The sequence below is a fragment of the Talpa europaea genome (genome assembly GCF_964194135.1).
Source record: "Talpa europaea genome assembly, chromosome: 4".
Classification (NCBI taxonomy): Eukaryota; Metazoa; Chordata; class Mammalia; order Eulipotyphla; family Talpidae; genus Talpa; species Talpa europaea.
In genome coordinates this window covers 102,025,558-102,038,227 of record NC_140070.1, presented here as the reverse complement: position 1 = coordinate 102,038,227, position 12,670 = coordinate 102,025,558, and the positions used below count along the sequence as shown (strand labels likewise).

Below are 12,670 nucleotides of genomic sequence, written 5' to 3'. Positions count from 1 at the left end.
CCATATGATCCAGCAATTCCACTCCTAGGTATTTACCCAAAGGACACAGAAATATTAATTCCAAAGAGCATCTCCTACACTCTTATGAAATACTGGAGAGTTTAAAGATAAGAAATAAGGAAATGTTTTCTCTGGAGTTCTCTTGGGTAGCAGATTCAGATTTCTTATTGGACTCAGAAATTCCTTACTCAGAATAATCCTCCAACTAGCTAAAACTGAAAACTGATGTGACAATGTAGAAGCAGTAAGCAGTACTTTAAGGAAAGTACATTCTTTTATACCCTATTTCTAAAGCATATAAACAATTAAGATAAATATTATGGTCTTTATTAAATTTTATTTGATTGTGAAACTAAAACATGTGTGTATATATATTGAGACATAATTTATTACCAAATAGTATCAGTTTAAAGAAATATACAGTATTCTAGCAATCATCTGAGAAACCCTTGTTGTAACATTGTATTCTTGTACTATACAGTGAATTTGGTTTTCTTTTTGAAAATGCCCTAACATACTTTTTCAATTGTGAAATACCACAGAAGTCACTAAGTTACTGCCCTGCCAAACATTTTCCCATTCTGTCAAAGCTATGTTTTCTTTAGGGTCCTTTTGATAGGAAATAAAGGAATTAGTAAGTGAAGAATGAAAATATTGTGTCCTATTCATGACTGTTTCATGAAAGATCAAAGTATCCCTTGGTAGATCACAGATCACTGGACAAGGCTAAGACAGAGGCATGATCGACAATGACACAGTTTCAAAGAATTATATTAATATATAAAATTGTTTTAAATTTGGTGACAGATCTTACTTGAGGCAAGGAATACTGTCCTTTGTTATTCCTTCACTGGCCACAGTGTTAGTACTTCCAGAAAGGCTCCTTGAAGAAGGAAGCTGGGATGCGAGATCTGGAAATGGAGGGCTTGTTTCTGGTTCCGGGGTAATAATATCTTCAACATCATACTGAAGTCGCACCTCTAATGACTTAAAAAAAATCCAGTTAATTGATCATAAAGTCACATTAAAATACCTGATGATTTTAGAAATTATTCATTGTTTTCATATTAATAAGTTCAATTTATAGTAAAGCTGAGATACCCCAAACTGACTTAAATAGTAAATAACATGAAATATTCAGTGGCATTCACAAAATATGTAAAATATTTAACTTTAGAATTACAACAAAAATATCAGTAGAGGTAAACTTTTTGTATAATAAATATTCCCTAAAGTGTAAACTATTGATAAAATCCCATACAGAGTAAAGTAAGAGAAAAAACCGGTGATGGTACTCCAATGAGAGAAATTAAACTGGGCATGTTTGTATCTAACCATACAAATTTTTATTTGTAGGAGGCTTTCAAAAAATTCCATTTTGACTGTGAATTAGTTTAGTGAAAATTTTCAAAGATTAACTACATTTTACTTTGTTGCAACTATTTGTGTTTTGTTTAATTTCATGAGTTTGGTGAGTGTTACCTAATGAAAAACATAGTAAATTACACTGAAATAGACAGGCAATTCAAATTTAGTTTATTATGATTGCATACAATGCTTTAAAATTAATCTTATAAGATAATCATTTTCTTTATACCGTAGAATATTTTTTTAAAGATTTCTTTATGCATACGAGAACTGGGGTGTAGGCCAGAGGCAGAATTGGAAGTGGAACAGGCAGATCTACTGAAATACACTGCTGAGGGGGGCAGTGGGCAAGACAGGAGAGATCTGCTGTGCCATGTGGGTTAGCTGCCTGGCCAGGGATGAACTCATGCTGGTGCAGCTGGCAGTTGCTTGATAGTGCTGAGACTTTAACCCCTTGTGCCACCAGGGAAGCCCCCTGTAGAATTATTTTTGAGGGTAAAATCAATTGCTAACAAAAATACAATCAGTTATCTCAAAAATACAAAAACTTCTAGTGACAGTAACAATACCAAGCATTGAGAATAGCTACGTTAGACTCTTTTAGACACTGCTAATAAATTATATAATTACCTGTAAAACTATGAAATTGCCATCATTATTTCAACTTTATTATTACTTTCCATTTTATTTACACAGAAAATTATGTAGGTGATGAAAGTAAATCTTACCTGACTTTTCTTACTAATGGAGACATCTGACATACTCAGAATCACAAATGTTTCACTGATACAGCTAGAATTAAAATCTGGGCTTTTGGTTTAGTTTGGTCGATTCCTTTTTTTTTTTTTTTTTTAGATTTGTTTATTAATTTATACAAGCACGGGTACAGTCAGAAGCGTGGGAGGGTGAGAGAATCCACCAGAGCCAGAGCGGGGAGCAGAGCAGGCAGAAGGACCGAAGCACACTGCTGAGGGGAGCAGCGGGCAGCAGGAGAGGTCTGCGTACCATGTGGGACCCTCTCCCGGTGGCTGTGGATCGAACCTGCGCTGCAGAGGCTGTGGGCAGCTTCACAGCCCAGCACTCAACCGCTGCGCCACCGGGGAGGCCCTGGTCGGTTCCTTTTTGTCTCTCTGTAGTCCACACAGAGTGATCTATCTTTGAGATATCCTGTGTGTGCTTGAATTCTGTACACTTGTGTACTCTGGTAAAATGTTTTTATAAATATTAAGTCCATCACATCTAATTTGTCATTTAATGTCACTGCATCTTTTTTTGCTTTTCTTCCAGTATTCTATTTATTGTAATAAAAGTGACATTAATATCCCCTTCCAATATTGGGTTGTGTCAGTCTCCCTTAGGTCTGTTAATAGTTGCTTTTATATATTACATTGCTTATACAGATTCAATGCTATTCCAATCAAAATTTCAATGTCATTCTTCAAAGAAATAGAACAATTATTGATGAAATTCATATGGAATCACAAAAAACCCCAAATAGCCAAAGCTCTCCTGAAAAAAAAAGAAGGGAATGGAGGCATCACACTCCCAGACTTCAAACTATACTACAAAGCCATAATCATCAAAACTGCATGGTATTGGAACAAGAACAGACATACAGACCAATGGAATCGAATAGAAAATCCAGAAATAAACCCACAGATTTATGGTCAACTAATCTTTGACAAAGGAGCAAAGACTATGCATTGGAGCAAAGAAAGTTTGTTCAATAAATGGTGCTGGGAAAACTGGGTCGCTACATGCAAAAGAATGAAGCTTGACCACTACCTCACACCATACACAAAAATCAACTCAAAATGGATTAAAGAACTAGACATAAGACCTGAAACCATAAAATATATAGAAGGAAATATAGGCGAAACACTACGTGATTTGCACATCAAAGACATCTTTACAGACACATCACCCAAAGCAGTGATAGTGAAGGCAAAGATAAACAGCTGGGACTACATCAAATTAAAGAGCTTCTGCACAGCAAAAGAGACAATAACAAAAACAAAGAGAAACCCCACCAACTGGGAGAACATTTTTGCACCCAACACTAATGATAAAGGACTGATCACAAAAATCTGCAAAGAGCTGATGAGACTCAACAACAACAAAGAAAATAATCCAGTCAAAAAATGGGCAGAAGAGCTAAAAAGAAACTTCTCTGAAGAGGAAATGCAAATGGCCAACAGGCATATGAAAAAATGTTCAACATCACTTGTCATCAGGGAAATGCAAATCAAAACTACCATGAGATACCATCTTACACCAGTGAGAATGGCACATATTAAAAAAACTAGCAACAACAAATGTTGGCGAGGGTGTGGAGAAAAAGGAACTCTTCTGCACTGTTGGTGGGAGTGCAAACTGGTCCAACCACTATGGAAAGCTGTGTGGAGATTCCTCAACCTACTAAAGATAGCGCTCCCATATGATCCAGCAATTCCACTCCTAGGTATTTACCCAAAGGACACCTGCACCCCTATGTTTATAGCAGCACTGTTTACAATAGCTAAGCTTTGGAAACAACCCAAATGCCCAAAAATAGATGACTGGATCAAGAAGATGTGGTACATATATACCATGGAATATTACTCAGCATTCAAAAAAGATAAACACATGCAATTTGCAGCAACATGGATGGCGCTGGAAGGGATCATGCTCAGCGAAATAAGCCGAAAAGAAAAAGAAAAATACCGGATGGTCTCACTCATAGCAGGAATCTAGAAAACTTAAATAAGGGACCAGGAAAATGAATAACTATAAGAAAGTGAAAATCAAAATCAACAATGAACCAGAGACACTTTTAGGGGGCGGGGGCGGGAGGGGAGGGATTGGGGTCAGAATGGGGGGGCTGCAATTGTATGGGGAATATAACAATAAAATTTATTATCTAAAAAAAAAATATATATATATATATTACATTGCTACTATGGTGGGTGCATATTTATTAATAAGTACAATGTCCTGCCCTATATAATATCCATTTGCCTCATTACTTTTTTTTAGCTAGAAATCTATTTTACTGGTGTGAATATAGTGGATCCTGCTTTGTAAAGGTTTTCTATTGACTTGAGTACCATTTCTTAAGCCCTTCACTTTAACTATTTGTCTTTATAGCTTAAGTGAGTCTTTCACAATTGAGATAGTTTTTGTTTTATTTTAATCTATCCAGTTACTCTGTACCTTTTGATTAGTGAGTTTAATTCATTTAAATTTATGGTGATTATTGATATATCGAGGACTGGCTACTGCCATTTTGTCTTTTGTGAACTTTCTTTTGATAGAAGAGCTCCTTTCAACATTTCTTTAAAGGAAGTCCATTAGTGGTGAATTCCCTCAGTTTTTGTTTGTCTGGAAAAGCCTTTAATTCTTTCTCATATCTCAAACTGCCTTTAATATTCTTTTTGTCTTGAACTCTTCATGGTGTCACCAATATGCATCTTGGCATAGGTATCTTAGCATTCAGATAAGCTGGTGTTCTGTTTGTTTCATTTATTGGAAGTTTTCAGTTATTTTTTGCATAAGCTCTTGTTTCCTTCTCCCTCTCTTCACCTTCTGGGATACACATTATTCTTATGATACCACTCCTAATGGAGTAAGATACTCTCATAGCATTTCTTCAATTTTTGCATTTTCTTTCTCTTCTGCCCTCTGGTATTTCCAGGTTTCTATGTTATAGCTCACAGATTTGTTCTTTATTAGACCCATTATGTTTCTGTATTGCTCTAAAGTACTTTTCATTGAATTTATTGAGTTCTACATATTCTGAATCTATTAGTTCTTTATTTAAACTTTAATCTCTACTTGATTGGAGGCCAGATCCTCAGGTATTAGCTTTTAAAACTATGCCAATGTATATAGTCCTGTGGGGATGAAGTTATAAATCCTGCTGGCTTCCAGTGATATGGAGATGTCCTTTGGGAATAGTGGCAATAATAAGTGTCCTGGTGCCTTCAAGAAAGAAGAGTGAGAGGTACCAGTAAGCTGTAGCAATGTCAAAGGCAAGATGCAAAGATAGCATCCCCAGTCTGTTTGAGAGCTACTGTTGTTCTTGAGGAGATGGGGAGGATGGGTGCATGGTGGTCTGGTACAGACTGGGATGGGGTACTGAGTCCATTGAGTCTAGAAATATGGAGGGAGTATTAAATTTGTTCTCTTCAGCTCTTGCTCTAGTACAATACAAATGCAAAAATTCCTCTGTCTCCAGAGAGAGAGACTCTTGTCCCCTGGCAAATGCTTTAAGATTAGTTAATGAGTGTCCTTCATTTATGACTTAGGTGCTTTTCAAATTGCTAGTTTTGGCCTGAGTCCCAGGGTAAGTGAGTCTGCATGCTTGTCTTTTAAGTGCTAACTCTACATTCTTCATGGTCTCTTGGGTTGCTAGGTTTTTAATTTTTTTAAAATTTTTTTTTACATCTTTGTTCATCTTTAAACAATATTTGCTGCCCCTCACTCCCTCAGGTGTAGTCCCCATAGAGTTTCCTTCACCAATGCACCCGTGCACCATCACCTCAGTCCCCTGTGCTCCTCCCTCCCTCTCCTGGCTCCTCCCCTGCAGGATGTCTCTGATTTATAATTGTCCATTTTTGCTTTGTTGTATTTTGTACTGTTATTATTTTTTTACTCAGATGTCTTATTGGGTTCCCTATATTCCTGGAAATGAAACCATCCAATAGTTTGCTTTTTCCTTCTGGCTTATTTCACTGAGCATAATTCCTTCTAGCTCCATCCATTTTGCAAAGAATGGCATGATTTTATCTTTTTGATTGCTGAATAATATTCCATTGTGTATATATACCACATGTTCTTGATCCAGTCATCTATTTTTGGGCATTTGGGTTCTTTCCAGGTTTTACCTATTGTAAATAGTGCTGCCATAAACATGGGGGTACAGGTGGTCTTTTGAATCACTGTTTTTGTGTCCTTTGGGTAGATCCCTAGGAATGGAATTGATGAGTCATATGGTAGCTCCATTCTTAGTAGACCGAGGAACCTCTAGACAGCTTTCCATAGTGGTAGGGCCAGTTTGCACTCCCACCAGCAATGTAGGAGAGTTCCTTTTTCACCACATCCTCGCCAACATTTGTTGTTGTTTTTTTGATATGTGCCATTCTTACTGGTGTAAGGTGGTATCTCAATGTGGTTTTGATTTGCATTTCCCTGATTATAAGGGATGAACATTTTTTCACATGCCTGTTGGCCATTTCCATTTCCTCTTTGGAGAAATTTCTTTTAAGTTCTTCTGCCCATTTCTTGGTGAGACCATGTCTCCACCTCTCCTATCCATTTTTGGTGTAGTCCCTTGTAAAGAAGTTGTTTAGCTTGTCCTTAGATTTTTTTCAGGGAGAGTTGTTCCATATATTGCTGCATGTTTAGCATGTCTGTGGGAAAAGGTGAACCCAGAAACTTCCTATACTGCTATTTTTTTAAAGATTTATTTATTTATTTTATACAAGAACAGGGGTACAGGCCAGATGCTCAGGAGGGTGAGAGGATTCACCAGAGACAGAGCAGTGAACAGAACAGGCAGACTGATGAAATACACTGCTGAGGGGAACAGCAGGCGAGACAGGCGAGGTCTGCCGCACCTTGTGGGACCCTCTTCCGCAGGCCAGGATCGAACCAGCGCTGCGCTCAACTGCCTGCGCCACCAGGGGAGGCCCAAGCCTGGGGTTTTAAATAATATACTTTAAGAGGATAAGAATTTTAGTTGTTGCTGTAGAACAGTTACTTTTAGTAGATAATCTTAATTTTCTGACACCATAGTAAAATGGACTGGGTAAAGAAAGGCCCATTATCTAAACATGCTTTTATTTGCATTTAACTTATCCCATAAGTTTCATTATTTTGAATAGATTATTTCATTAGTTGAAAAAGTAAGATTAGGTAAGGCAGCCCTATAATTATTCCCACCCTATAAAAATGTTGCTATAAAAAATCATTAAAGCAAATCTTATTGAACAAAACTATTAATTTGACATTTATCCATACATCAGTAACTGTAAAACCTATAGGCATTATCCCATCTACTTAATACTAAATTTTGACAGAGAACTACTTTCATCATTTTAAGTCAAACTATTTTTAATATAATACCAGGTATCAAGGATAATTAAAAAATTACTGGCCACACACAGCAGTCTGGATGACTTGATTGCTTTTTTTAATAATTGTGAAAGTTAAATTTTAAAAAGACTTACCACTATTTCTGTTGTAATTTCATGTCTGCTGAATTTGTAAATTATCACATATGCAGAGACTCCTGATACACAGAATATTCTGCTCTCCGGACACCAGTAAATCATCTGAATGGCATATGGATCTTCCTCTACAATTTCACATGTTTGTTTTCCTTCTCCTACCTTCTGTTTTTCAAACACTTTTGAAGTTTTTAGCTTGTACAACATCTGCAGAGTTACTACAAGACATTGAAAATAGTTATCTTCTAATTTAGATTTAATTTTTACATACTTTTTCATATCAGTACAGTTTAGCTGGAGGGAGATTATAGGGGAAAAAACATCTATTAAACATATACTATATACCCAAGGAATATGTAGGTCCTTTGTATGCTTGCTTGCCTCATGTTATCCTTAGTAAAGTCCCATGAACTAAATATTTTTATCTTCAGCTATTGATAAAAACACTGGGGATCAGAAAGTTTTCAGTGGAAATACTGAACCTCCTAAGGGAGACCTCTCATTTTTCATGATTTTCCTCTTGACTTGCTAGATGAGCTTTGTGGTATTTTTAGAGAGTTTAATCCTTCTAAGAAGGATTATCTGTGTGTATATTTCCTATATATAACTCCCTTATAGAAAAGCTCTGATTCTACAGAGGAATCAAGAGGAAAATTTGGGAATTCTTTCAAAAAGTGCATTGTTATTACCAATTAATGATTACCAAGTAAAGGATTTCCTTTTTATATTTTGAAGATAAAATTTCCTGTGACATTCATTTCAAATTATTTAAATATAATCTAATTGGCCCAGTTATCATTTTTATTGAATATGAAATATTTTATGTATGTAAAGCATATAATTTATTTTCCACCAGCCACTTTCCATTCCATTTTATTTCCATTCTTGACTGGTCACCCTACCTGCTGGACATTTTTACTTGTATTTCCCAGTGCTATTATGAAATCCAAACCTCTAAAACGTCCTTGTATTTATATTTTACTGATTATTCATCCTCAGAAACCTGAAGCCATTGCTGATTTTCCTGATTGTCAAAATCTTCCAAACCTCACATTAAATGTTCCCCATTAAAATATCCTTCCTTGATCTGACTGGTTCAAATAAACCCCCCATTTCTGGTAACAAAACCCAAAAAACTAAATACATTTAGGGTTCTTATATTGTTTTCCCTGTAGTTATATACATGTTCTCCTTTATCTTCTCTATGACTATCTTCTGAAGAGGATGTATGGGTACAGTCAAGTCTTAAATATCTCTGCATGACCTTCAGCATTGAGCAGAATGCCTATTTATTCCTTAATGTACAACTCCTTTTTAAATTCTTAAAATTTATGTAATTTATCAAATTTTCCCTTTTTATTCTCACAAGACTTGGTAGGCAAGTGGAGAAGAATAGTGAAGACAAGTGAGACATAAGTACTTTTCTAAGACCACAAAGTGGGGTGAAAGAAAATTGTTGAACAGAGTTAATCTGACAAAGTCTAGTACATTTTCTAATGTAACTTGCCTCTCATAGGTTACTGATAGAGTGGTTTATGTTCTTGTTTATATTATAGAAATATAATAGACATAACTTTAAATTTATCTAAGAGTAGATTCTTGTAATATAGCCTTATATGTATGCTAAAAGTCTATCTGAAATGTTAATTGTCCAAACTAAATAGTGGTAAGTGAATGATTATTAACCAAGTGTTTTTTGTTACAGAAGAGAAACTTAAAAAAACTTACTTGCAGAAGCATCCCAAAATTTTATTGATCCATCTGCATGACTAGATGAGAAATAAATCAGCATTAATTAAAATATACAAAGTTAATATAATTCTAAATGTATGAAAATGAGTTACTGTTAAAGTTTGGTTCAAAAATATCATTCCACTGAAAGCGTTATATACTAAACTACTTGCAAGTTGAAAACACTGGTTTTATTTTTTAAACAATATGCAAAAGAAAAATAATTCCTTTGATTTTACTGTATGAAGATTTTATGTGAGATAGAGAGCACTGAAAATTGGCAAGTCTTTAAGAACTCATCTGGAAAACAGAGGAAAGCTACTTCCCAGCACATTTTGTGGGATTAGCTATATCCTGACATTAAAACCAGTACAAAATATTACATGAAAAGAAAATACAAATCAAATACAGTCAAATATAGGCATAAAAATTGTCAATACTATTAGCAGATATTATCAAGTAATATATAGAAAGGAATACACATGAATAAGTTGGTTTTATCTCAGGAATGTAAGATCAGCTAAATGTTTAAAAGAGTCAAACACCATATTGTAATCACAAGATTCTGTTGTTATATGTATATAATTCTTACATGTTTTTTATTTGACATTTTTATCAATACATAATTTATTGTCATAATAACTTTAGACTTAATGTCTATTTTGTCAAAAATTAATATAACTACTCCACTTTTTTTTATAATTTGCATACAATATCTTCTTCCATCCCTTCACTTTCAACATATCTGTGTCTTTGTATCTAAAGTGAGTCCTAGAGAAAAAAGTTAGATCATGTATTTTTATCCATTGTCAATCTCTGCTTTTTAATTACAAAAGTTATTACACTTAGTGAAAGTACTGAAAAGTAAAGACTTTATTTTCTTTGTCATATCTTTTTTGGTCCCCAGTTCCTCCACTACTTTCTTCTTTTATGACTTATTTTTTTTTTTTTAACAATTTGCTTCCCATCTTGTTTCCTTTTCTACATATTTTAATTTTTTGTCAGTGGTAACCCGGGGCATTAAAATTAGTCTCTTAAATTTGTAACATTCTAGTTTGAAATAATACTGAAACTCTGTTCCAGTATAGTACTTAATCCCCAAAATTTATAATTATTGTTTCATGTATTTTTTCAGTCAGTTATAAGCCAAAAGTAAAATAATATTGATTTTACTATCACCCATGTAGTTACATTCACTGTTTTTTTTTTCTTCATATGGATTCAAGCTACTGTCTTTCCATTTCACCTTGACCTATGCCTATTACTATTTTTGATAAATTGGGCCTACTAAAAATAATTTCCTAAGCTTTTTTTTTTTAATCTGGAAATGTTTCAGGTTCTCCTTCAGTTTTGAAGAATAGTGTTTTGTTGGATAAATCCTTTAATATGTTTTTCTTTCAGCACTTTAAATTTGTCATCCCACTGCCTCTGTCCTCATGGTTTTATATGAGAAATTGACTGTTATAATCTTATGAGGTATATATACACAATGGAATATTACTCAGCAATCAAAAAAGATAAACTCATGCCATTTGCAGCAACATGGATGGAGCTGGAAGGGATCATGCTCAGTGAAATAAGCTAGAAAGAAAAAGAAAAATACCAGATGGTCTCACTCATAGCAGGAATTTAGAAAACCTAAATAAGAGACCAGGAAAAAGACTAATTATAATAAAGTAAAAATCAAAATCAACAAGCAACTATAAACCAGAGACACTCAGGGGTGGGAATTGTGTGGGGACTATATCCAGGAAGAAAATGCATACATTGTGCAAAAATAATGTAAAAAATATAGAACATTAAATATAAAATTAAAAAAGAGCCTATTGGAAATACTCTATATCAGCTCTTCCTTTTGTTTTTCAGGTCATAATTTTCATCAAATTGGGGGATATTTTCATACATTTCTGCAAATATTTTTTTTCTGCTTCTTACTTCTGAGACATCCATTATGTGTATTTTGTTAAGACTGGTGGTGTCCCACAGGTCTCTTGGGGTCTATTTGTTCCTTTTGCCCCTCAGACAGAATCATCTCCATTGAACTATCTTCAAATGCACTTACTCTTTTGCCTGCTTACGTCTGTGGCCAAATCCTTATGAGGTTTTCATTTCTGTTACTTTAATTCTTTTTAATATCTGTCTCTTTATTCTCATTTTATTGTGATGCCCTTTACTCGATTACCTTCAGTTCTTTGCCCATGGTTTCTTTCAGTTCTTTGCGCATTTTTCAAGACAATTGATTCATAGCCTTGGAATAGTAATAGTAAATTGATTCAAAGTCTTGGCAGTCTTAGGGATAATTTCAACTAATTCCTTTTTCCCTCAGATGAGCCACATTTACTTGTTTCTCTGTATGCCTTGTATTTTATTGCTATTGAAAATTGGACTTTTGATTATTATAATGTGGAAATTGTGATAATTATACTCTCCCTCTTCACATACTCTCCCCCTTCACAAGTTTCCCTGTTAATGCTTGTGTGTTTTTATTTGTTTAGTAAATTTACTAAACTATTAAGATTGTATTCCATTAAGTTACCAATTAATGATTTGGCAGTGATCTCCTTGTAGCCAACCAAAAATAACAACCCTTCTCCTGGCCTTTGTAAATTAATTACATGTTAGGGAATTGCTTCAGTACTTAGGCAGGTTATTTCCAAGTCAGACTTAGTCTTCACTTCCTTTTAGCAAAGTGCTTAAACTTCATCCATGAGGGAAATCTTAGGGTCTTCTCAGTATGTGTCCACTGCTGGGCATGCTTATGGATTTCTAGATTCTTCACCATAAGTGGGTGCCTTACAAAATTTTATTCACAAATGTTAACTCCTCCCATAACCTATTCCTTATAGGAGTACAGTCTATTGTTATCCTTGTACCATAAGGGGGAGAATGTATGACTCTTCATCACTGCTGGACAGTGGTGGGAATTGTATTTCCACATGAACTTATTAGACACCACAAGTGATGGGTTTCATATCCATCTACCATGGTGGGATCCACCTCCCAGCTATCTATGTAGCCTTTTCTGATATTCCCTTGTGGGGAAGTTGATAAACTGTGTTTCAGATTGATGTTATATGTCTTTTTTCAATGGTGTGATTCTATCTTTCATATTTATATATAGAAGCCATATCTTTTTTCTCTCACCCATACTATTAGTCTGCCTAGAATACAATTATGGGAATGTGTAAAAATTCAATGAAATATTTAGGTTGATGAATTGATAAACTCATAAATCACACCCCACTTACCCAGTAATAATAATTTCTGGATATGTTTGTGTGCCAAGGTTCCAAGCTCCTCCACTGATAGGCCACTCCTAGATTATCCAAGAAGAATATTAAAATTTATATTTTGCAACAATC

The 12,670-nt window shown here is 34.7% G+C and overlaps 1 protein-coding gene across 1 annotated transcript in view; it reads right to left on the bottom strand.

Moving 5' to 3' along the window:
* STXBP5L (syntaxin binding protein 5L) overlaps positions 1–12,670 on the bottom strand; it is a gene marked incomplete at both ends in the record, with an annotated part of 193,095 nt that overhangs the window by 83,395 nt on the left and 97,030 nt on the right. The window contains 4 exons of the mRNA XM_084232675.1: positions 815–987; positions 7,578–7,795; positions 9,306–9,346; positions 12,557–12,624. Coding sequence (XP_084088801.1) covers positions 815–987; positions 7,578–7,795; positions 9,306–9,346; positions 12,557–12,624 — 500 coding nt within the window. The remainder of the gene's footprint in view (positions 1–814; positions 988–7,577; positions 7,796–9,305; positions 9,347–12,556; positions 12,625–12,670) is intronic.